We start from the raw sequence: 27,802 nt of genomic DNA, 5'->3' as shown, positions 1-27,802 counted from the left end.
TACTGTTCGTACATATATAAATAAATTAGGGGTACCCGACAAATGATGTTCTGGGTCTCCCTGGTCTACATTTTGGTCGATATCTTGAAAACGCCTTCACATATAAAACTAAAGGCCACTTACTTTGAAAACCCTCATTTATACCTTTAATTTGATATCCATATCGTACAAACACATTCTTGAGTCACCTCTGGTTCACCTTATTGCGAAAAAAGGCCCACTCCCTTTCAAAATAATCATTACCACCTTTCATTTGATACCCATGCCATACAAACACATTCCAGGGTTACCCTAGGTTCATTTTCCTACATGTTGATTTTCCCTTATTTTGTCTTAACCTTGCTTGTTTTATTAAAAACTTTTGATTTGATCGACTAATGTGTAATACACGAAACACTTGTAAGAATGCCATTTGTGGAGTTAGGCACTTTGATTTGTGTGGACTCATATTTAAAACAGAGAAAATGTAATACTTTCACAATCATTGTGTACAATACAAAGTGTGTCAAATAAGGGATAAATGTCAAAATTCAAACATCCTCGCTCGCAAATCTCAGGTCTAGAGTTGCATTTTTTTGGTACGTAAGAGTACTTTAAACTGAGTTGCATTTGATAGTTTAATAAAACTTTGTGGTAGATGAAACAGTTGCATATATTCCCACGGAAATATAAATAATAGAAGACTTGTAGCCTCCAAGAATGCGGAAACATACGGAAAGCAAAATGTATTTAAATTAGAGTCAAAAAAGTCTAGAGAAACTTAACAAAATATAAAGTGCCACACGTGTAACATTGTTGTTTTTATACTCAGTTGAGCAGAGCTCACAGAGTATATTAACTTTGATTGGATAACGGTTGGTTTTACAGGTATAAAGGAATCGAGATAGATATAGACTTCCATATATCAAAATCATCAGGATCGAAAAAAATTTGATTGAGCCATGTCCGCCCATCCGTCTGTCCGTTTTGAGGTATCTCATTTGATATGTGGGTTCCTGGGCACTCATCTCAGATCGCTATTTAAAACGAACGATATCGAACTATAACCACGCCCACTTTTTCGATATCGAAAATTTCGAAAAACCGAAAAAGTGCGATAATTCATTACCAGAGATGGATAAAGCGATGAAACTTGGTAGGAGAGTTGAACTTATGATGCAGATTAGAAAATTAGTAAAATTTTGGACAATAGGCGTGGCACCGCCAACTTTTAAAAGAAGGTAATTTAAAAGTTTTGCAAGCTGTAATTTGGCAGTCGTTGAAGATATCATAATGAAATTTGGCAGGAACGTTACTCCTATTACTATATGTATGCTTAATAAAAAATAGCAAAATCGGAGAACGACCACGCCCACTTAAAAAAAATTATCTGAACTCACTTTGTATTGGTGTAAAATAAGGCCGAAATCCGGTTATTACCACGGCCACTTTTTCGATCTCGAAAGTTACGAAAAATGAAAAAAATGCCATATTTCTATACCAAATACGAAAAAAGGGATGAAACATGGTAATTGGATTGGTTTATTGACGCAAAATATAACTTTAGAAAAAAACTTTGTAAAATGGGTGTGACACCTACAATATTAAGTAGAACAAAATGAAAAAGTTCTGCAGGGCGAAATCAAAAACGGTTAGCGGTACCCGACAGATAATGTTCCAGCTCACCCTGGTCCACATTTTATTCAATATCTTGAAAACGCCTTCACATATAAAACTAAAGGCCACTTACTTTGAAAACCCTCATTAATACCTTTAATTTGATACCCATATCGTACAAACAAATTCTAGAGTCACCCCTGGTCCACCTTTATGGCTATATCTCCAAAAGGCATCCACCTATAAAACTAAGGTCCACGCCCTTTTAAAATACTCGCTAACACCTTTCATTTGTTACCCATATCGTACAAACAAATTCTAGAGTCACTCCTGGTCCACCGTTATGGCGATATCTTGAAAAGGCGTCCACCTATAGAACTAAGGCCCACGCCCTTTTAAAATACACATTAACACATTTCATTTGATACCCATATCGCACAAACAAATTCTAGAGTCACCCCTGGTCCACCTTTATGGCGATATCTGCAAAAGGCGCCCACCTATAGAACTAAGGCCCACGTCCTTTTAAAATACACATTAACACATTTCGTTTGATACACATGTCATACAAACACATTCCAAGGTTACCCAAGGTTCATTTTCCTACATGGTGATTTTCCCCTATTTTGTCTCCATAGCTCTCAGCTGAGTATGTAATGTTCGGTTACACCCGAACTTAGCCTTCCTTACTTGTTTCATTTAGAAATGGTGTTACCAGATTCTTGTATTACACAAATATAATGCACTTGGGTACAGAAATTCAGAAATCCTAGAAAATATTTTACCGACTTACTTTGCTGTTGTGTTTAAAAAGTTTTTCACAATAATTAGAAAAACTATATGTTTTCTATGCTTCTAACACAAATGAAAGTGCAAAAGTGTGTTCCTGCGAATGCATAGACTAGAGAAAAATTTTGGGTTTTGCAAATATTTGCAAAAAACCTCTGTTTGGACCATTCTCCATATAAATTATCGAAACAAAGAAAAATTCAAAACGCTGCAGTTAACGATCGCCTAAATATCTGCTTAGAGGCCAAAATTCTGGCAAATTATTTATGAAATGAGTTTATATCGCCGTAGTAACTGCAAAACGTATCGAATTAGTTACTTTCTGGTGATAGACGATAAAATTATCTAAAAATATCTGGAAGGAAAACTTTGCAAAGGCATACATAGATATGTTTTTCAACCGACTGCAGAAATAAATCACCAATTTGATAACGTGGCCGAATCGATCCCCTCGGTATTTTAAAATTTAGTTTGCGTGTGAACGCATTGAATGTAGCCAATAGCCTATCAGAAATCAGATTCAGCGGGCTCAATAAGGTTATGTTAGGTTGAACTAGCTGGTCTGTGAGGACCCCAAATATACTATATGCGTCCATTGTGTTTGTTTAAAGGCCAAACTCAGAAATAATATTTAAAACCAGGACCTATCTTATAAAATAAGTCCGTCCTTTTGATAAAGCTTTCTAGGACCTATGCCACTAACTGTGCTATATCTTATTTAAATACAGGAAAAATTCAAAAACAGAATGTATATATTTCTCTAAATTTAAACCAAAGGACGTATAGCAGTATGTGCTTTACTAATATATCGATTTGACTCTTAAAATGTCTTTTAATTTATAATACACTTTTTTTCTGAAAGGATAATATAATTTAGTTACTTACCTAGCAATCAGCATTTTGTAAAGTATTAGATTGAATAAATCACAACAAAATATCACTTACGCCTTCGACACTAAAACTCACAATGTGATATTCAAATTTTTCACACCTTTTATACTTGCAATCTATGCCGATTTTTTCAGCGAAAATTCCACACACACACAAAACACATTATACCATTCCAAATAACAAAACAAAAACAGAAAGTAGCCTAAGTTCGGGTAATATTGGATAGACTCTACAGAAAAAATGAGATACAATCACGCAAAGCGACAGTTTCGCAATAGATTTAGGTCCGCCCCTTTTTTTTAAGATACATATACAAATTGGCGGTCATCGTGGCGTCATGGTAGCGTGCTCCGCCTACCACACCTTATGCCCTGGGTTCCCATCCCGGGCAAAGCAACATCAAAATTTTAGAAATAAGGTTTTTCAATTAGAAGAAAATTTTTCTAAGCGGGGTCGCCCCTCGGCAGTGTTTGGCAAGCGCTCCGAGTGTATTTCTGCCATTAAAAGCTCTCAGTGAAAACTCATCTGCCTGCAGATACCGTTCGGAGTCGGCATAAAACAAGTAGGTCCCATGCGGCCAATTTGTAGAGAAAATCAAGAGGAGCACGACGCATATTAGAAGAGAAGCTCGGCCTTAGATCTCTTCGGAGGTTATCGCGCCTTACATTTATTTTATTTACATATACAAATTTCCATTTTCTACATACTCGCATCTCGGTAATGAGCATTTCTTCACACATTGTAAAAAAGTTAACTGTTTGGCCAATTTTCGTGTGTTCACAAAAGATGTATAGTTGTACAAAATTGTCCTACTTATCGATTTAACCCTTGGTAGGTCACCCTGTGTTGGTCAAAACATAAGTGTCAAATGAATCTATCTGATAGGTAGTTATCCTCCAGATAAGATCTTACTTAGCTGGAGATGGTAAAAAGGCGCTTAATGACTACCTCCGAACTGGTGCTAATCGGATGAATATCGGGAGACTGAACCAATTATGAATGCTTTAAAAGTGTCTACACTGAACTTGCCTTTTGAACGCGTTGTTAACTAACTCAGTCGCAGGTGGTTTTGAAATAGTCGCAGCCTTTAATTAATTTATTTAAATATATAAACCTAGCTCGACCCTAAGCGCTACTGGTACAAGCGTGAGTACTAAATGTCACGCTCTTCATCCGATTTGTCCCCGTTCAGCACCGTTCGTTTTTTCGGCTGGGTATTCATTTTTGTTCTAAAACTTATTGATTTTTATAATTCAGTAACACACAATACTACTTTAGTTTCCGTAAAGCGTTTTGAAAACGCAATTATAAGCTACAAAATTAAATTATTTACCTATAAGAGACACGTGTTGTTTAATTTATCTCATTCGTACACTTTTTGCATATATTGATAATGAGCCAAGCAAGCAGTACATAAAAAGTTCCAAAAAGTAAAAAAAGTCAATTTTCATCTCTTTTATCTATAAATATAAGTAGACCTGTCAGACGTTGTTCTGCCCTAACTTTGATCTATCTTCATAAGCTTTTATCTCTAGCTCTTCCTCCCCTCTTTCGTCCCTCTGCCTTTCTCTTTCTATACGTCCCTTTCTCCTTCTCCGTATTTTCTTCTCTATCTTCGTCTAACTCCATGTCTTTCTCAGTTTCTTTCTCCGTCATTCTTTTCTCTCTATAGTTCTTATTCTTCACCATCCCTTATTCCCAGCCCCAGTTCCAGTTACAGTCCCAGCCCCAGTCAAAGAACAAGTCCCCGCCGGAGACCCTGTTTTAGTCCCAGTCAGTCCCTGGTCCGCTCCCCGGAAAAAGTCTCGTAAATACTAATCCAGACAAAGGTCTGCTTAAATACCTAATTCAGGCAAATCGCACAGTGAATAGAATTAGTTGGAATGGATCGTTCCTGGGTCCCGTTTCCAGAAACGGATTTGACAGGAATTCTCTTCGCTTTGCCATGAAGCGAACCTGGAAATTTGATCAAAATCGGAGAATGATTTCGGAGTACATAAGTTGTATGCAAACATACATCCTTCTTTATAAGTATATTTAAAAGTAGATTAAATCTCTTTAGTGCACAAATATTACAAAAAAATTTAACTTTTGTTTAAGAATTTTAAATGTTAAAAAATTTTAACGAAAGAGTGTTTTTCAAATAATGATGAACCTCTAACCATTTATGTTGCGGGAACCGGACATTTTGCAAATTTTCCCCGCCACTATAATATATATAATCAAATTATATCGAAAATGTTAATCTCACGTAGCTTAGCTTTGAAATGCATAAAACCGTTTTAAAATCGGAGCACTCTGTGTGAAGTGATGGGCCTACAATGACATTAGGGACTTTATTTTAAAAGATTTATATATGGATATAGATATATCATAAATTGAAGTCGGAAAGATGTAATCTGATACAATACTAAACGTATTGGATTGCAACTTGCTTTAAAAAAAATCTTAAATGTAGCTCTATGAAATAGCTACTTAAAAGAAAAATGAGCCTTACAATTTTTTACACTACGCACAACATTGCTGCAAAGGAACGCACTACAGCACTTAGTGACTAGAAGTATGATTGTGTGATTCGTAAATCAACAACCCTACGTTCTGTTGAAGTAAGTGCACACTAACTAATAAAATGAAAAAGAGAATACGGATTCGGGCTATCCCATATGCAAAATGAATTTTTTAAAAGTCAAGCCATGACGAAATCAATGAAGTGAAGGCAGTGTCAAATTTAAGTGAGTTCGCTTTTCCGACATGCAACTGAATTTGGTAAATACTGTAATGTTTGACCATGTCAACAAAAACGGTTTTTATACAATGACAAATGGTGTGCCGTCGATTTGAAAACAACACTTGCCCATTTACCATTAAAATTTCATTTGCTAACATGTTGCCATTTTATTTTCGTTTGCCGACTGTCGTCCCATCATCATATAATGACACAGCGTGTAAAAGGAAAATAATGAAATAGATTGTGAAATAAATGAACACAAAATTTTAGCGTGGATTTTGACCATGAACTCCTTTATCGACTTTGAGTTAGTAATGTGTCAGAATTAAACGGCTTTGACCCCAACTGACCACAGGGTCAGTCAGGGTCAGTCAAGCTGCAGTTTTTATGTCAGTAATTTTGACCTAATAAAAAACAAGCATTAGATATGTTTATTTTGATTTCTTTTTCAATGCTTTTTATTGTTTTTGTTTTGTTTTAATTTCAATTTTCAGGAAATTTTCAGCGAATTTAACACGGAAAAATTTTTATTTGATAAAAAATAATACTTCTTTTATTTTATTTAATTAGGGTGGGTCGATTTGTATGGACGAAAGTTAACCGATATCGCGCCATCGATCTTTCGATAGGATTTGTGCTCAGGAAAAAAGTTCCACTACCCATACCCAAAAAAATAATTTTCGACCCTGCGAAATTTCATTTTTTGACTTTTTTTCGACTTTGATTTTTAAGGTTTTTTTCATGACCTACTAAAAAAATTTTATATATATAACCTGTCCGACCCAAAAATGTAATTTCTCAGGCGTAGTGGAACTTGTTTTCCTTAGCCCAAATCCTATCGAAAAATCGATGGCGCGATATCGGTTAATAAATCGACCCAGTCTAATGCATATACGGATAAAAATAAATCATTAATTTTCCATGAACAGCGTTCATAAACATTCTGCTCTGGGTTTTATGAATAAGTTCATTTATTTTAATGAATTTTTCATAAATTAATGAATAATTTCATAGAAATTTATGAAAATGCTCATAAAGGTAATGGATGCAAATTCATGAAGTAGTCTTAGAACAAAATTCAGTTTTTATGCTTTATGAACAATATTTATGAATGCTTTTCATAAACTTCTATGAAATTATTCATTGAGTTTATGAAACATTTCATAAAATCAAAGAATTTATTCATACAACTGATGGTGTTAGTATTGCCAATCAATTAGTTTGTGCAAATAATCCGGGTAAAGTTGCAAATCCCGTCGTGTTTATGCTGCAGAACTACACAAAAGGGGAAACTTTTCAAAAGTTGATGTCACTGAATTTCGCATCATCAGTTGTTGAGTGAAAAAAGGTAAAATAGAACTGCATACATTTGTTTGTGAAATAAAATCTGTATTTTATTTGTGAAATAAAATGATCTGTGCTTTGTGTAAGAAGGAATATGAAAGTATTGATGGTTTTGTTGGACATTTGAAGAGGATTTACGACATCCATATGTCACTTCAAAGTAGCCACTGCTTAGAAGGTGAAATTCTGGAAATTTTCCCAAACGAGAAATTAAGTTTCTATCGAAACGAAAAGAGAGGAAAACTGTACACCAAATTTTGCAACATGAAAAAAAAGTATCAAAATCTGCAGTTCGGAAGCTAAACAGCGCCGTATGGAGTCTCCAGAGGTCGAGAAAAGCGGTAGGTGTTGCAGTATATTACCTAATTTTTCGTTTATTTAATTTTTATTTCATTTCAAGTTCCGGAAATTTGTGCTGAAGAAATGCTTCAGCGTGTGAAGTTCGACAATTTGACTGCGGAGGAGTTTCAAAACGCTTGGCAAGCTTGCGCCAATTATAGAATAAATCAATCCCAAACAAAATTTCAAAACATACACCAAATATTTCGCGAGTGGCCAGAATATAAGGAACCTGATGGATATCGTCTGGTGAATAAATCTTGAATCATAGGTTTTATGTTTGCAATTTACTAACAAAAACTTTAAATGTTTTTTTCAGATCGATCTTGATTTCGCAGTAATGTTCCCAAATACCCACAATTTTCTTAGCTGTCAACAAGAGAAAGATTTTAAAAAAAGGTATTTCTTAAGAGGATGCATAATATAGTTATGTATAGAAGGATACACATATGAGCTTGTGTTAGAAGTAGTATTAAGTTCTCTTAATTTAGTATTAAGAGAGAAGTTAACTTTAATTAGTTATAAGGATACCGTTATTCGAAAATGTTAACTCTTTGGACATTGGCATAAGCTCCATTCGAATTTCGGTTTAGATCAGATGTAAAGTGAAGCTCGTGAAATAAAGATCATTTTAATCGACTTTCCGTCTACATCATTATTGGCGCAGTCAACGGTTGAACTTACGGCTCGTGGAAAATTAGTTATTAATAAACCACATGTATTTAAATTTCGGAAAGAAATAAAGTATATTTTAATTGCAAAAGTGCTGTTGGTTATTTGAACAAAAAAAAAAAAAAAAAAACTTTAACGAAACCAAACGTATGATTTTGAAATACAGACTGAAATGAGAAAAACAAAAGAAGTGTATAAGTTTGTGGCTCATTTAACTTTATATAATTTCAAACATTGATTTTAACAAAAAGCTGTGAAAAAAAAATTCAGAAAAATTAACGTTAATAATAACCCGTATAGCGAAGTAGCGTTTTAAATCGAAAAACAAGAAACAAAAGCTACAACAAAATTTAAAGGACAGTCCAAAGTTCAGTGAATTGATCATTTAAAGTCATTTAAAGGTCAAAGGAATTTTAATAGAAGTTCGAAAATAGTCAAAGATTTAAAAGGCACAAAGTCGTTTAGAGGGAAAACTCATCAGTCAATCCAGCTAAAGTAAATCAGAGCAGAGAACTTCCTTTTCCAATCAAACAACAACAAGCAAGCATAGGTAGAGAGAAGCCAATTAAATTGAGAAGCAGCAACATCTACAACATAGACTTATGAGAAGTACACGAACAACTTGGTAAGTTTAAACTCATCTTTACTCCCGAATTCGTTCCAACCGAGGTTAACGACGATCACGAAGGAATCAAGTGAACATCAAAACATCATTTTTTTAGAATTTCGAAGGGCAAGAAGCTGCAAGAAACCGAAAATGGAAGGCCTGGACATAAATGTTAGATTTAAGTTAATAACAGCAAATATTAATAACATTTCAAGTTTCAATGGCGATAGAGATGCGCTCCTAATTTTCCTACAGAGAATAGATTCGATGGTTCCAATTCTCGATTCGTTTCCATTAGATTATCGTTGTTTAATTATGGGTAGCGTTAAAGATAAAATTGTAGGTGATGCAAGGAGATCTTTGTTGGTCAATGGAAATGCGGATAATTGGCCAGATATTAAACAAATTTTAATTGACAATCACGGCGAAAAAGATTCCGTAGATGACCTTATTGATAAAATTAGAACTTGCCGTTGTGATTCAACAATCGAAAATTTTTACAAAAAATTAAATACATTATTATGTAGGTTAAACAATGCTTTATATTTTAGCAACGAAAATAATGCAGTAATAAATAGTAGCAGCAATGCCAGAATTGCTTTACATACATTTAAACATGGTTTACCAGAGCCAGTTAAGAGCATTATAATTAGCAGGAATCCATCAAACCTTAAAGAAGCTTTTGATGTTATAAAAAAAAATGGTTATTTAATGTACACAACCAACAGTCATTATTCTGTTAGTAACAGAGCACAGCACGTAGGTAATGTACAAAGCGCAGATAGGAACGTGGAACATAACAGAAGTCGACAACAGCACAGGCAAGACAGCAATAGGTATTTTAATGACATCGGAAGCAGAGCAAATGTACGAAACAATTTGGAAGGTAACAGACACCAACAACACATGCAAGACAACAGGTATTTTAATGAGTATCCAAGCAGAGGAAATGAAATCGAAAACGGAAATGGACGTGAATTGAGACAAAATCCAAATACACAAACATCTATGCAGTCAAGGAGAGCGCATAATTCTAATATGCAAGCAGTGAATGGTAACAGAAACGTGGGTAGGTATACATTTGGACACACAAATAATTCACAAAATTCATACATGAATAATACTCAACATCGCAATGATAACGAGTCTATGGAAATAGGTACAAATGAAATGATGCAAAAATTTTCAAGCACTAAGCCTAGAAGATTACCCTATATAATAATTAATACAAAGATAAGAAAACTTAAATTTATTATTGATACGGGTGCAGAATTCAGTGTCATAAACCCTAAAGTTTGTAGCCCTAAATGGAAAATGGACTCACCGGATTTCACACTAAAAGTATTAAATAAAAAAGTCAGTACTAATACTTTATATAGGATACCACTATTTAAAGAATTCAATAAACCAAATACTTTTGTTCAATTCTTGGAAGTACCATTTCACACATACTTTGATGGCATAATTGGAAATAATATTCTGTTTGATCTTAATATAATATTTGATTATAAAAAGAGAATGTTGTTAACAGACAGTGCAAGTGTGCCAATTTATTTCAACGAAGAAGAAGAATCTTCTTATGATAAATATTTAAATAATGAATTGGTACAGGTTTTTACATGCGAGGAAGAAAAAAATGAAAAGTCCTTAAATAGTTTATTTTCTGAACACTTAAATTCGAAAGATAAGGCGATGCTAAAATCTGTTTTAAATAAATACACTGATCTTTTTTATAAGGAAGGCGAGAATTTGACCTTCACAAACGAGATTAAGCACAGGATTATCACAAAAACAGATGTCCCGATATACAGCAAACTTTATAAATATCCTGCTGTACACAGAGCAGAAGTCGATAGGCAAATTAAAGATATGCTAAATCAAAAGATAATAGTTCATAGTAATAGCCCGTACAACGCGCCTCTTTGGGTTGTACCAAAAAAAATCGATAGCAGCGGAACTCCAAAGTGGCGAATCGTTATTGATTATCGAAAGCTAAATGAGCAAACGGTAGATGATAGGTTTCCTATTCCGAATATGGAAAACATATTCGATAAATTAGGTAAATGTAATTATTTTAGTACAATTGATCTCGCGAAAGGGTATCACCAAATTGAAGTTCATCCAGATGATAGGGCAAAAACTGCATTTTCAACCGCTGATGGTCACTATGAGTTCAATCGCATGCCATTTGGGTTGAAAACTGCTCCAGCCACCTTTCAGAGGCTAATAAACTACGTATTGAGGGAATACATAAATAAAATTTGCGTAGTATATTTAGACGATATATTAATCTTTTCTACTGGATTTCAAGAGCATATCGACTCTATACAAAAAGTTCTAAATCAGCTACGCAAATCAAATTTAAAAATACAGTTTGACAAATGCCATTTTGCTGCAATATCAACGAAATTCTTAGGTCATATCATTTCTGTTGACGGAATCAAACCCGATCCTTCCAAAATTGAGGCAATTAGTTCCATGAAATTACCGCAAACTGAGAAAGAAATTAAACAATTTTTAGGTATAACCGGCTATTATCGGAAATTTATTCGCGATTATGCGAAAGTAGCATTACCGATGATTAAATTTTTAAAGCAAAATGCAGTAATTGACGTTAAAAATAAAGACTATATTAGTTCATTTGAATCTTTAAAAAAATTATTGACTAGTGATCCAGTTTTACAGCCACCTGATTTCGCGGAAAAATTTATTTTGACCACGGATGCGTCCCAATTTGCCATAGGTGCTGTATTGAGTCAGAAAAATCATCCAGTTTGTTATGCCTCGCGCACCTTAGCTGAACATGAAATACGATATTCAACCATTGAAAAGGAACTTCTAGCTGTAATTTGGGCTGTGAAATATTTTAGGACGTATTTGTATGGACGAAAATTTCTAATCCAAACAGACCACAAGCCTTTGACATGGTTACATAATATTAGAGAACCTAATATGAAATTACAAAGGTGGAAAATTTTTCTAAATGAATATAATTTTGATATTTGCTATATTAAAGGCAAAGATAATAAGGTTGCTGACGCATTAAGCAGATATTTAAGAAAATCAAACGACGACAATAGCGTTGACATTTTTAATAACGAGCAAATTGATTTTGCTGATACTAACATAGATATTCGCTCTACAGATGCAACTGTCCACAGTGGTATTGAGGATAATTTAAAATACATTTTTATTACGGAAAAAAGTGTAAATTATTACAAAAACCAACTTTATCTTAGTTACGGTGATACAGAAAATATTTTTACAGAAACTGTTAATAAAAAAAGTCATACTTTTGTCGTCATTAACGAGTCTTCTGATTTAGTAAATATATTTAGTAAAATACTTTTGAAAAAGGGCATAATGTGTATATATTGCGAAGATGATGATCTTTTCATAAAGTTTCAAGATATTTATATTAATAATTTTCAAAACAGCAGCTTAATTTTGTACAGATCAGTTACTAAGTTAGTAGAAATTACAGACAAAGACGAGATTTTAAGTTTAATTGAAAACGAACATATTCGAAACAATCACAGAGGAATTAAAGAAGTTTTTTACGAATTAAAAGATCGGTATTTTTATCCCAAACTTTATAAATTGATCACAATAGTAATTAATAATTGCAAAACTTGTCAGCTCGCTAAACACGATAGAAAACCACTAAAAATTCCGTATCAAGTTACGAAAAATCCAACTCACTTTAATGATATTGTGCACATTGACATTTGGTATCCAAATAGAAATTGTATGTTTTTAACCACAATAGACAAATTTTCCAAATATGCAACTTTTCACAAGTTAAATGATAGGAATTGGATAGCGATATTGGACGCTTTAAGACAGCGTATACAGTTTTTAGGAAGAATGAATACAATTGTTTTTGATAACGAAAGATGTATGTTACACAGTGCTGTCGCTTTGTTCTTGAAAGAAAATAATATCGAAGTTCATAAAACTACGCCATACCTTAAAACAGGCAATTCCGATATCGAAAGGTTGCATGGTACATTAAATGAGCATCTGAGAATAATGAACGTGGATAAAAAGAAGAAAGGTTTAGAGTTAGAGGAGAAGCTTTTTCAAATATTCAATATTTACAATAATACAATTCACACTACAACAAAGAAACGTCCTATCGATTTTATAATTAAAAATTTTGACAAAGATTACATTCAAGACTTATGTAAAAAATATCAAGATGAGAAGGCTAAACGAATAAATAAGCTTAACGAAAATAGAAATCAACCAACTGACCAACAAGATAACCTTGTTAAAACCAGAAAAATTGCAAAAGCTGAACCAAAATATAAAGAACTTGATAACTATATTAAGGAAGGAAATTATGTTTTGGATACATCTACTAAGCAAAATAAGAAATATTATAAATCACAATTGAAAAGAAAATATAATTATCAAACCACTAGTTAAAGAAACAAGAGAATTTTGAAATATTAACAATGTTTTAAAATATATGTAACTAAAATTATTATTTTTTTTAATATCTTACCATTGTCGAATTGTTTTTAACATTTCTTTTCTTAAATAAGAAGACTGTGTTAACATTTTTAATTTTTATTGATAACGTTTGCAGAGACGCAAACATCTAAGGGTGGAGGAGTTATGTATAGAAGGATACACATATGAGCTTGTGTTAGAAGTAGTATTAAGTTCTCTTAATTTAGTATTAAGAGAGAAGTTAACTTTAATTAGTTATAAGGATACCGTTATTCGAAAATGTTAACTCTTTGGACATTGGCATAAGCTCCATTCGAATTTCGGTTTAGATCAGATGTAAAGTGAAGCTCGTGAAATAAAGATCATTTTAATCGACTTTCCGTCTACATCATTATTATATACACACATATACATAAACACAAAATTTTTCATTTTTTAGACCAAACACAATTTGTTTTCAAAACTTTGTGGTGCCTTCACGGATATCTTTATCCTACAGTCAAAGTAGTCAGAAAAACGAACGCTGGCAAAAAAAGATATCTGCAGATTCACTTTTGAAGATTTACAAGAGTCGTTTGCTTTCGTTGGACAAACTCTTCAACAACTCGAGGATCATATTCATTTTTTGAAGCAACACTGTGAGAGCATTCAGGCTCTAATTTTAGCGCTGGGCGACAAAAACTATGCAAAATTCGATTAGTTTTTCCTATACTTGGATGATACCAAAATATTATTTACGAACTTTCATTGATGCGTCGATGTATGCTTTAAGTCATTCCACTTATTTAATGTTGAGTATCCTAAAGCGAGTACTACTTTTTGGACATTTATTCAAACATATTTTTATAAATTTACTAAAGCACGCGGAAAAATAACTCCCAAAATCAATATTTTCATTCAAGAGCTTGAAGAGTGAAACTACTTTATTTTAGGTCTACTTTAATCCATAGTAATAGTCTTGTAAAAATTGAGCACCCTTATTGAAATTTCTTTCTTGGCATTTGTAAACAAATTTCTATGGATTAAAGAAGACTTATTTTATGTATTTAGTTTTTATTAATTATTGAACCCTCAGTATTCATCGCTAGTCCGTGTATGTACCAATTTTACAAAAAAAATATATATATTTTTAAAACTCATTCTAAGGAAATAGAAATATGTAAACAATGTGATAAATTAAATCAGTTTTTTTGCATATAGTATTTGTAAGATTTGCCTTATTTTTTTAATTAACTACCTTGAAAAATATGTAAATAATTGTATTGGGGTAAATAAAATGAATTTGTAAACAAATAAAAGATTTTGCTGGTTTTTTGGGGGTGAAAATTATTAAAAGATTCATAAAGCTTATGAATACTTGCATTAAAGTCTATGAAAAAATATATATTAAAATCTACGAACTAATTCATATAAAATATGAATATGTTCATTAAAATCTACGGATAAATTCACAAAATCTATGAAAAATTTCATTAAATTTTATGAACCCGTTCATAATATTTTTATAAACAGCGTTCGTTAATTTCTTTCATAATCATAAATAACGTTCATAAATTTTACAATTTATGAATATCGATCATTAAATTATTATGATTTTGTTCGTTGGCACGTTTTTAATGAATGCTTTCATTGAAATCAATGTACAAATTCATTGAATTACGAACGTTTGCGCTCCGTGTAGGCACTATTGCAATGACAAGACGCAAATCCCATTTGTGGATCAGCGACGAAATAATGAAAGTTTGCGGGTTACACATACGAATGTGCGTTGTCAGCGAAGGTGAAATAAAAAAAAAACGATAATGCAGTTCCTTATGAGTGATTATTATTATTATTATCTATTTGGGTATCTATTATTGAGTTGGGTAACATCTAAAGAAGGCTGTGAAGGGATGGGCATTCCCGGCTCTCAATGCCTTAGTATCTAGGGCTTACATTTGTTTACTTAATATACCTAATGCATTCGTACAGTAAAGGATTTAGTTATAAACAAGAAAGGGATCAGTGCAAGGATACAAACAAATTAAAGAATGTTCCAAAACCCTTTCAACTTTAGTCACTGACCGCAGAACGATTTTTTGCTATGGGTTCATTGGGAAACATTTTGTTATTTTTAAGTTATTATTTTTCTAGTTTTTGCCATTTGTTTATACAAAGCCAACAAAGCACATTAATTAAGGTTTCAATTATGAGGTTTGACAATTAATCACCTATTTATTTGAAAAAAAAAAAAAAAATTTGTTTTTAAGATATTTTTCACCTGTTCAAAAGTAAACAAAGAAGTATTTCTTGAAAAATAAATAAAGTGGCATTTAACCTGCAGAAATTCTCATCTATTCCCAACGTCAAATCCTTTGCAAATGACTAAATCCACGTTATAACAATCTATAGCTTGGTTTTCGCTTGGACAATTTTGGTCAAATCAATAAAAACGAATTGTCATACAACGTCAAAAGCGATAATTAAATTGCTTGCTGATTATCGGCAACTTATCTTTTAGATTTGCTTATCATATTAACGCACGGCGACTCTTTTTAAGCAACAGTCTGACATTTCATTTCATCTCATTCTAAAAAGTTGTTTTATTTATTGCAAAATTGTTTATTTAGCGCAAATCCCCACGGTACCAAAAGTTAAGGTATGGATACCATGCGTGATGAAGTCGGAGGATACACTGCGACTTCTGCAGAATCAGAATCCGAACATACCGACACAGGATTGGAAGGTGCTTACTGTATCTCGGCCTACCGAGGATGGTCAGTTCTACATCTTACGAATAAACAAGCAGGCGGAGGATATTTTGTACACGCAGCTTGGTAAAATGTCCTTTGGCACTGGCAAAATTTACATGCGACTCAGGAAAAGAAGTCCCGAGGATAAAAACCCTAACACGCTAGAGGTGGGCGAAGTCGAAAAGGACCCCAAAAGCCTAAGGGAAAAAATACAGGTGGAGGTCCCCGACGTCACCACGAACGTGCTAGAAAAGAATCAACCGCTAAATAGTGCTGTGACTCGCACAGAGGAACACCCTGCACAACAGTCACGAGAGGCTGAACGGGGCCTCGAATACTCTAAACCAAAAGGGCAAGGGGAGGACGATGACGTCAAGACGAAGGTGCTGGAGGGGGACAAACAGCCCAATGGAGCTGCGAGTCCTACAGATAAACCTCCAACACAGTAAAGTGGCGTCGAGCGAACTCCTCCTAACCCTTGAGGAGGGTTCGTTTGACGTGGCGCTGATCCAGGAGCCGTGGCTCTCATCGGGAAGAAAGGTTTCTGGACTTAGCGCGCGCGGGTTTGGCGTTTATTACGCGCAAACGGAAGGACGGGTGCGAGCTGTAGTAATGGTAAGGAAAGAGCTGCATTCATATATGCTGCCTAATTACACCACTGAGGATCTCGTAGCGGTGGCCGTTGAGCAAAAGAATAAGCAGGCATTTATCCTGGCGTCCTCCTACATGGCCCATGCTGCGGAGGTCCCACTGATGGAGTGCAAATGGCTAGTACAGGAGGAAGGGCGCAAAGGGCGGTTGATCATAGTCGCAGATGCAAATGCGCACCACAATGCGTGGGGAAGAGCAGATACGAACGAGAGAGCCGAATCTCTGTTTTGTTACATCCTGCAAACCAATTTGGAGATAGCCAACAGGGGAAATGTCCCTATATACATTGGTCCAACATCCAGCAATGTTCTGGATATTACATTGAGCCCCGAGCGTGATATATCAAGGTATGATTGGATGGTTCTTGATAGACCATCCTTCTCCGACCATGCGTATATCAGCTCCAGCATCCCCCTAAAGAGGGTAGAGAAGGGAGGAACCTTTAGAAACCCTAGTTCAACGAACTGGACTAAATTCCAGAAACATGTAGAAACAAAACTGGGACAATCAAAAGAGGTTGCTAATGTAGAGGAACTGGAGGAGTCGAATGAATTCCTAACAAGGACGCTTATGACTGCGTATAACAAAGCTTGCCCTCTAAAAAGATTCAGAGGAAAAGCAAAGCCGCCATGGTGGAGCAATGAGCTGAGTCTTCTAAGAAGACAGGTAAAAGAAATGTTTAAGCTCGCAAAGACCCCGGAAAGCGAAGCGTTTCGGGACGAGTACAGGGATCTACTGAGGATCTACAAGCGTGAAATTACCATGGCGAAGAGAAACTCATGGAAAGGTTTCTGTACGGACATAGAGTGCTCCAGCGAAACAGCACGGTTGAAAAAAGTTCTAGCAAAGGGAAACATAGTCCAGGGACTAATAAAGAAAGAGAACGGGGAATGGTCACGTAATAGTGAGGAATCCCTTGACGTGCTTCTCGATACACGTTTCCCATCGGGAGACGGTTTAGAGGAGCCAGCTGACATCACTCACACTTCGATCACGGAGCTAGCAGTGCCGGGCTTAGTGACCGATACCAAGATCGAGTGGGCAGTGAAGACGTTTTCTAAGTTTAAATCGCTGGGCCCAGATGGTATGGCGGTCGTGGAATGGCCTAAAATAATATTCGATGGGTACATACGACTGAATCATGTACCGCACTCTTGGAGAACTGCTCGTGTACCTTTTATACCAAAGGCGGGGAAGATCGGTCACGTGAATCCCAAAGATTATAGACCAATTAGCTTAACATCATTTCTGCTGAAAACCTTTGAGAGGCTGATAGATGTGTACATAAAGTCCAACGTGGATGGAAAGCTGCTCTCCACAACACAGCATGCGTACGCTAAAGGCAAGTCGGTAGACACCGCATTGCATAGGGTGGTAATAAGCATAGAGAAATCCCTGGAATATAAGGAGTATGCTCTAGGAGTCTTCTCGGACATTGCCGGGGCTTTCAATAATGTTGCAAAATGGGCGATTATGGATGGTCTTAATTACATTAAAGTACATCCTGCCTTAATCAGATGGATCGGCTGCATGTTAAATTGCAGAAAGATTACATCACAATGGGGATTGTACGAGGCCACGAAATCAGTGGACAGGGGCACGCCGCAGGGAGTGGTGCTATCACCTCTGCTGTGGTCGCTGGTCAGCAACCAACTGCTCAGGCAATTCGATGAGGGACCCGTAAAACTTACGGCTTACGCAGATGATGTTGCAATTGTCATAAGTGGAAAGTGCCTTCCAACGATTAGTTCTTTGATGGATCGGGCGCTTCGCGATATTCATACCTGGGCATCTAATGTCGGGTTGAACGTCAATGCGGAGAAGACGGATATGGTCTTGTTTACAAAGAGGTACAAGTTCCCAAATTGGACCAGGCCTAAGTTAGGAGGGGTGACCTTACAGGAGAAACCTTGCACAAAATATTTAGGAATCATCCTAGACAGTAAGCTGTCATGGAAGCTCAACGTGGAGGAGAGGGTCAAGAAGGCCTCAACGGCACTCTATGTATGTAAAAGAATGCTGGGGAGTACGTGGGGCCTATCGGCCTCTCTTTCTCATTGGGTTTTTACAGCGATTGTAAGCCCTATTCTATACTATGGAGTTCTTGTTTGGTGGAAAGCCACACAAAAAACAACATACCTCAAAAAATTAGAGGGGGTATGCAGACTATCGATGCTTAGCATTACGGGAGCCCTGAAAACAACCCCGACGGCTGCACTGTATGTCATTTTGCACATCACACCTGTAGACCTGGTAGCAGCGAACAAAGCGTTATCGTCCGCAACCAGGCTTGGTGCTTCAGGGCAGCTTGAGCGCCGACCATATGACCATAGTAGTATAGCGTCATCAATCACACGACGAACAGACTACATGATTCCCTATCTGCGCTTCGAGGGCGAACTTAAGGCCACAATAGAGGTGGACGGTTGGCGCAAGGGTGCGCAAATGGCGGACGAGGCGATACATGTGTACACCGATGGTTCTAAAGTAGTGGAAGGAGTAGGGTCTGCGGTATACTGCGCTGATCCGGAAATAAGCAGATTCTACAGGCTGCCGGATTACTGTAGCGTTTTCCAAGCGGAAATATTAGCCGTAACCAAAGCAGTAGAAACCCTGGAAGAGAATAGTTTAAGCTGCAACCGTGTTAACTTTTATATTGACAGTCAAGCAGCAATTAAGGCAATAATCTCGCATAGCGCAGCATCTAAATGCGTGTTAGAGTGTAAGCAGTCTCTGGAGAGAATCGGGACAGGGAGAAGCATACATCTATATTGGGTCCCAGGGCATATGGGAATAGATGGGAATGAAAAAGCGGACGAACTAGCTAAAAAGGGCGCATCCCTTGAAGCTTGCTCCGTAGATGTCCCAATTAGATTGGGCGAGATTAAGCGAATGCGAGAGGTGCACATGATCGACCAAGCGAGAAAGGCGTGGGTTCAAGCGCGGGGCTGTAAAGTGTCGAAGATTATGTGTAGGTCTTACAACCTTAGACTAACACAGTTGCTCCTATCATTAAAAAGAGAGGACTGTAGACTCATGACGGGTATTCTGACTGGACACTGCCTTCTGGCGTCACATGCCTTTAAACTAGGCTTGGTCAGTGATAACAGATGTAGGAAGTGCGGGTTGGAGGAGGAAACGATCGAGCACGTTCTGTGCTCGTGCCCTGCACTTGCCAGGCTAAGACTCCAGCTATTAGGAGTGATACAGCTGTCAGATCTAGAAGCAGCAAGTGGCTTAAGTCCTAGGAAGCTTCTAGTATTTGCCAAGAGGACCGAGTTATTTTATAACATAGGTCCTGGTTTTTGATAGGGTTTTTCAGTTTGGTCGTTAAAACAAACTTCTGGTAACACTACGGACTCAATCAGTCTATGTGAGGTCCTCATGGACCGGCCAGTTCAACCTACCTACCTATTGAAAAGTTGAAAAATTGTTGTGAATTATTGGAAATACCTATCAAATAAAACCAAGGCGAATTCAGTACCAGATGTTGTTATCCCAACAGCTGGTTGCTTCTTCCTGCTTATTTTCCATACAACGTACAACGCCTCAGGAAAAAAAGTTCTACTACGCATACCCAAAAAAATAATTTTCGACCCTGCGAAATTTCATTTTTATTTTTAAGTTATTATTTTTCTAGTTTTTGTCATTTGTTTATACAAAGCAAACAAAGCACATTAATTAAGGTTTCAATTGTGAGGTTTGACAATTAATCACCTATTTATGTGAAAAAAAAATATTGTTTTTTCACCTGTTCAATAGTAAACAAAGAAGTATTACTTGAAAAATAAATAAAGTGGCATTTAACCTGTAGAAATTCTCATCTATTCCCAATATTAAATCTTTTGCAAATGACTAAATCCACGTTATAACAACCTAAAGCTTGGTTTTCGCTTGGTTATTATTTGTAGCAATATATTTGCATGTTTTATGTTGTAATATGAATTTGAATTTAATTAAACTAATTTAGAAATTTTAAAAAAGGTAAAACAGCTTAATTTCAATGGGAAATGGAGGGTTGAAAATGGCCTTGCAGTGTTGCAAATACGTATACGCAGTCTAAGTAGCAGATAAGACAACAGGCAAAATACAGTATGTTTTGCGCACTTCTTTTGGCACTCGTTTGAGGCTGCAAGTGCTTCAGGTTTGAGCCTCAACAAAGTAAAGCTTTTCTTTTGTTTTTTTTTTTTCTTTGGAAAATCCCACTAAAATATCGAATTTTGGATAAGCAAAGGCCTAAAAGTCGATGTCATTTTGCTTATTATATTTGTTAATTATATTTATTAAGTGTGAATTTTGTTTTCTGTAGTTTGAAATATTTCAAGTATACAGTTTTATAGCCCTTTTAATTCTACCCTAACAAAGTGCAAATGTCAAGTTTATAGAAAATTCCGCCGATTTTTTGCTATTTTTTCCCTTTTTGCATATTTTGCGTTTCAAATCTTTGATTACCTTATTCTGACCTTATCAACTGGCCATGTATAATAGTCCGGGAGGCAGCGACACATTTTTGGCACAAAAGTTACTACCCTTGGCTTTCACATATAAGGTTGTTGGTTGTGCGTACGCTCAGGAAACGACGGTCAGCTGGCACACTAACGGTGGGTGTAGGCGGTAGAGCTCCTCCCACGCGTAAAAAATCGTGTGGAATAAAACTATATTACCATCGCTGAAATTTGTTTTCTGATCTAATTGTATTATAAAATAATGAAAAATAATAATCAGCTGTTGATATGCAAGTGGAAAATGCATCAGCTGTGAATATAAAGAGTGTAAATGAAAAATTAAAATTGTAATATTTTAGCATCGTTAAAATTTGTTTATATAACAAGAATTATTATTTAAGTGAGGAAAAAGTAAGTCAGCTGGCTGTTAGGCGGGGGAAAGACCGTCAGCTGATGCAATAAAAATCATTCACGGCGAGCGAAGCCCAGCATTCCGCATTGTTTTCTTGGCATCAGCTGACTACTTTTCCCTTGCATAACAAGCAGCTGATGAGCATTTTCTTTAAATACATGTTAAATAGTATAACATATTTCATTTTCAGCGATGGTAATATTTAATTCGCTTAAATATTTGCACACAAAGGTTCTAAAATATGCAGTAAATGAGAAATATTCTATTTTTTATTTGTAAAACTAAAGTCTTTTTATTAAAATATTTTAATTTGAGAGAACAGCAATATTAACATTTTGATCATGAAATTATTAATAATTTTTTACATAATAATTATTCATCTTCCGAATCAGTTGACTCATTATTACTTTGTCCGCTATCCTCCTCGTCGCTCGAAGGTAAGGCTTCTGAGGTGTCTATTTGATTCTCATCATTTTCTATAAATAAAATAAACATTAATAAATTAATTATTAAGTAAAGTTTATTAAAATATATAACGTAAAATATAATACCTTCAGTATTATCTTCAGTTGAGTCGAGTGTAATTTCTGACACTTGTGATGGCAATTGCGTGCCTTCGAACCACTTGAAAATGTACTTCTCTTCTTTTTCTTCCCAACCATAATTTTCTGGAAAAAATGGAGAAGGATTTTTACAAAAAGCATGAGCCCAGAGATGTGCAATGTAACACGTTCTTAGAAAATGTTGCCGCAATTCGGATTGGCATGGTGGCATTGCAGATCCGTCGATACTTTTTTTTGGTAGTTGAAAGACGTCATCGTTGTCCAGTATTTTGTAAGTTTTTACGAAACTCGCTATACGCGCTTTGTTAATCTAATTTATCTTTGTGAAGCCATATATGCGGCAAACATATTCCTCAATTGTTGAAAAATCTTTGTTAATATCTATTTCAGAAATATTACTAATTTTTTTAAAAGCATCTATATATTTTTGTGTTTTGTGTAGCAACTGAAATGGTCGGTTTTTGCCTTTTCGAAAGAAAGCTGGATTGAAGTCGCAACCTAAGAAGAGAATTAAATATTTAATAACAAAAGCATTTTTCAGAAGATATATTTTGTAATATTAATGAACAGTTTATCAGTTTTACCTGTGAGAGCATGAAAACCTGGTAATGCGGCGCTCAACTGTGGACCCAAATTTTTGTAGAATTTTGTTATATTAATGAATCGTTGATGATTTCCTACGCCAAATTCCATTGAAATATTAACGTCTTTATGGGTATTTTCCATATTTGCTAGCATTATAATTGCAACATCAGTATCTGATCATCTTATAGTAATATTAGCTTCAAAATTTATTTTGCAAATGTGATATACTATTTTTGTATCTTCCTCCTCGTGCACTGGACAATTTAAATTAAAATCTTCCGTTCTTTGTACGCAATTATTTACGACCTCATATTTATAACATTTATCAAAATTTAAATAAATTTGCCTATTTGCTATAAAAGGAGCCATGTAATCACTGTTCCAATCGTCGATAATAGAATTAACCAAAGCCTCTTTGAAAGTAACATTTTTTTAACTCAGCTACGAAGTCGGCCGGGCGAATTTGATCACGTCCGGTAATGCGAAAGTTGGAGCGTCTCATTCCTCGTAAAATATGCTCATGATCTTTTATGGATGGAAACATGTATCGGTCAAATGCTATTGTAACAATAGAGGCTTTGTTCATGAGAAACATTTGCAAAATTTTTTCCGATACGTTGCCAAACGTTAACGGTACTTCTTTCACTAAATGGAGAATAAAAAAACCATCGAAAACTATGATGTTAGTATGTGCAGGAGGTATATTGTCCGTTTTTTTTTCTAATAATTTTAAAAGAGCTGATTTAGCGGTCGTACAAATATTACAATCTAAATGGCACAATGAAAAAGGTACAGGTGTTAATGGATATGTCAAGACTTTATCAATATCTAAAGTTTGTTGTAAAGATACGGACAGCAATTGGCCGAATAAATCTCGTTCCATACGGACTTCTATAACTTTACCAGAAACTGACATCTTCTTTTTCTGTACAGTATTACTGAAATTTAAAATTTTATTTTGTTTTATAACTTTTTCAAACCTGTTTTTATCTGCAGCGCATTCTTCAATAAATCTTTCTCGCTGTTCGTTCCCATTCTTCTCGATGTTCAATAAAAATGTCGCAATATTATCTGGTACTGATTCACGCGTGGAAATGTTAAATAAACAATTACGATCGATATTATTTTAAAAAGGATTAATATTTTCATTAATCGCTTCAATTAACTTATAAATTTGCGTAGAATTTTTTTGAATAAGATTTTTTTCAAGATCAGCAGTAATATCCTGGCGCTTCCTTATGCCTGTCTCTTCCATAACAAAAGCAATTATAGTCGATCTAAAACTGTGGCTTTTACACCATCTTTGACGGGCTGCAATAGAATTCGTCATGTGACTTATGCCTGTTAACTTAATTGCAGCATCTGCATTTATGGTTTGCTCCAATGTTAAATCGACAGGTTGTCTGGAAAACGGTTTTTCTGTCCTCTTGATGCCAAACGATCCTTTTCGGAACTGTTCTCCTAAACCAGGATGAGATTCGTCCACCTTCATTAGATTGTCATGATATTTAACCAAATATCGAGAATAATTTTGTAAGTTAAATATAAAAAATAAGTTACTAATTTTTGGTAAAACATCAGAAATGTCTCGAAATTTGCCGCTCTTATGCTGCTATTCAACATGAAATAGTAATCTATTAAATTTATATATATCATGCAAAATTGCGCTGTTTTTCCATATTTTCCTTCGAGCGTTTCTTTTTTATATGTTTCATACAATTGAAATAATTCTATTAATTCAGTATTTTGTAACATTGGCATACTATATTTTTCTTTGGTAAAATTTATTAAGTAATTTTTCATCTCATCCGTAAATTCAAAGTTGCACAATTCCAGGAAACTTTCAAAGTGCAATATTTGAATAGAAGCTGATAAAACTGTGTGTAATGGTTTGCATCTATTAAAGTGCTTTCCACTGATGAAACTATTTACAAATCCTCTCGCCAATAATTCACTATTGACCATAATGGTTGGTAGGCCGCAGTTGTCAATAAATTTACCTACGGCTTTAAAAAAAGCCATCATCACGTGAAATGTGCCAACGTGTATAAAAAGATTATCGAAACGTGGTTTTTCGGAAGTCTGTATTTGGAGAGCAATTTTAGCTATCGCTAAATCAAATGTCACTTGCATATGCTCTTCATCGTTCTCCAAAGCAACTTTTTGGGACTGTTTCATTATCTCTAATACAACACTTGCGTTTGTTGGTGAAAAATTTATTGTTGTTAAATACGAAATTTTTTGTTTTGGCGATAGATCGTTAAAAATGAGGCTATTGAAACCAACCCACATCGGCGTATTTGTTTGCTTCAGTGATGTCAAATTTTCTGGAATAAACGACCGTATTGGACTATTTAAAGGTTGCAAATATTCACTAAGCTTCGGTTTTTTTGAATAATTTTCTATTTCCGAGGTAACTACGTCAAATGTTCTCCGTCTTTTCTTTGCAATTTCAGAAGGTTCTTCTACATCAACGCAGCGAGTATCATCATTGCTTCCGCTACTTTCAGAAACATTACTAATATTTTGAAATATAATGCCGACAGTGTCATGCAACGTATCTTTTCCAGTCGCTGTATCTACAAATCTATCAAAATTATTAAATGCCAATCCAGTGCCTAAATTTTTATTACGAAAAATATCTTCTGGGCAAATATCAGTGCGAAGGCAAGAAGTGAAAGTAGCTTCTGTTTGTAACTGCTCTACTGTTGTGTAACTACAGCAGTGACCATATCTGTGTAAAATATTTAAAAAATTTTTACTCCTTGTTAAACTATTTATGGTTATTCCAAGAGAAATGTGCTTTGATGTTTTTATGTTGCCATTAGAAATCGCATATATGTAATCTTCAGAAAATGATTTTGCTAGTCGCTGACAATGAGTACTACGTACACGACGATAATTTCCACCAGAAATTGATTTTAAATGAAACTGAATAATCGATTCTGGAACATTACACTTCCCTTTCATTAAATCAGTAGCTGTTAACTGACTGGGCAACTTTTTACGTTCCATTTTTTTCACTTCTGCATTAAAAATGAGGGCTGATCTCTCCAAAACGTCATTTTTTTCTATTTTTAAAATATCACTCCGCAGTAAACTGCCACCGTAAGGTTTAACAATTTTTTTATTGTCTATTTCTACTTTTGCAATTTTCTTTGTAAATGTATTCTCCAATAGTTTTTTCAAGTGATATGGCTTTATGTACGAATACTCTAATTTATTCACGTCTTGAACATTTCCCATAAAAAGTGTGTGTAAAAAAGAAAGAAAAAATGACTGCTGCTTTTTAATAATATCTTCGGAAATAAATTGGCACACTCCTTCATAGGCCTTCTTGCTTACATTTCTAACTTTATGCCAGTCTGTCTCCTCACGTTTTGCCGAGACTTTGCGAAATAAATTATTTTCATATGTTTTTTTGCAAGTGGAGTGATAATAGATGTGATTATTTTTACGAATAATACTAACTTTATTAAAAAAATTCAAATCGTCTAATTGGACAGCTAAACTTTCTAAATTATCAACTGTTTCTTCGTTACACATGCGTAATATTTCTTCACGGCTTTTAACCTTTTTCCGTTTTTTATCGCAAAATATACATACAGTTTCATTTAATAACTCCTCCTCTTGTTGGACATCTTCATTGGATTCAGTTTGCGCACATTCTTCCATAGTAACATCTTCAGCAGGATTTGGAATCATTTCTTGTCTAAAAAATCATTAAAAAATTATAATTAAGCATAACATATTAAAAATATGCTTAGGTGTAAAATTTTATAATTCCTTCAATATAACATTTTTTTAATTAAAAATTATTTTAATTATTATGCACTAAAATAGTTAGTAATAAAATCTGTTACTAAAAAAAAATATTACTAAACATTAAGAAATAACTATTATTATTTAGAGAGCGATTTTAGAGGCAAATGTAACCAGAAAGTTATTCCAGGTAGAGAGTTCAAGCAGACCCTAAACGCACTTCTCTCCGTCTTCACAGGTAAATAAGCAGGTATACTCTCGGCTGTATATCGTACTGTATACGCTTTGACTAAGAAACTTTCAAATGTATATTTTGCAATTATTTTAACGGTAATTATAAATTCTTAATAATGTTCACAAATAATTTAAATTTATATTGCAATCCGATTAACTAAATGCACAAATATAATTAACAGTACAAAATAATTTAAATTTTTTTTTATTTGATTCTTCATTTATGTTTTATTAACAGTTCAGTAGTTTTCAATGTACTTACTCATTTTCCTTTGCTGATGATGTTGATGCTTCGCTTTCTTCGATTTCACTCACAATCTCTTCACGTTTGCGATATTTTGGCGGCAAAGCTGTTAATGTTCTATAACACTTGGCATGGTATAATTCAAAGTCGTTTATTTGTTTCGGTAATACTACATTTTTTGACGACAAATTATTTTCTTTACGCACACTTAAGATGTCATTGCATTTCAATAAATTTGTCTCATTAAAGTTTATTAAATTACCAGATTTTTGCAAACAAAATCCACAAAACCGTTGCACTTTAGACATTTTGATTTTACGTTGTACACTGAGGAACAGTTACTTGCGATCTGAGAGCGTCCCCACGCTACTGACCTTCCAGTACCGTACATTATTGTGCAAATATTTATGTACATAAAATATTACCATCGTTGAAAATGAAATATGTTATACTATTTAACATGTATTTAAAGAAAATGCTCGTCAGCTGCTTGTTATGCAAGGTAAAAGTAGTCAGCTGATGCCAAGAAAACAATGCGGGACGCTGGGTTTCGCTCGCCGCGAATGATGTTTATTGCATCAACTGACGGTCTTTCCCCCGCCTAACAGCCAGCTGACTTACTTTTTCCTCACTTAAATAATAATTCTTGTTATGTAAACAAATTTTAACGATGGTAAAATATTTTTATTTTTTATTTACACTCTTTATATTCACAGCTGATGCATTTTCCACTTGCATATCAACAGCTGA

The 27,802-nt window shown here is 34.7% G+C and overlaps 2 protein-coding genes across 2 annotated transcripts in view; both read right to left on the bottom strand.

Annotated features, from left to right (window-relative positions):
- LOC137250429 (uncharacterized) overlaps positions 1-3,390 on the bottom strand; it is a 101,357-nt gene extending 97,967 nt beyond the window's left edge. Inside the window, exon 1 of the mRNA XM_067783226.1 lies at positions 3,271-3,390. Coding sequence (XP_067639327.1) covers positions 3,271-3,284 — 14 coding nt within the window. The 5' untranslated portion in view covers positions 3,285-3,390. The remainder of the gene's footprint in view (positions 1-3,270) is intronic.
- A 21,737-nt stretch (positions 3,391-25,127) lies between these two features.
- On the bottom strand, positions 25,128-27,360 carry LOC137235643 (uncharacterized). Its single transcript, XM_067758555.1, has 3 exons — positions 27,071-27,360; positions 26,419-26,524; positions 25,128-25,546 (listed from the first exon to the last, which is right to left on the bottom strand). Exons 1-3 carry the CDS (start codon positions 27,358-27,360, stop codon positions 25,529-25,531), a joined length of 414 nt encoding a protein of 137 aa, XP_067614656.1. The 3' UTR covers positions 25,128-25,528.
- Positions 27,361-27,802: the final 442 nt, after the last annotated feature.

Source organism: Eurosta solidaginis, chromosome 1 (genome assembly GCF_040869045.1).
Source record: "Eurosta solidaginis isolate ZX-2024a chromosome 1, ASM4086904v1, whole genome shotgun sequence".
NCBI classification, from domain to species: Eukaryota; Metazoa; Arthropoda; class Insecta; order Diptera; family Tephritidae; genus Eurosta; species Eurosta solidaginis.
The sequence above is the reverse complement of the archived record's forward strand: the minus strand, read 5'-3'. Positions and strand labels throughout refer to the sequence as shown.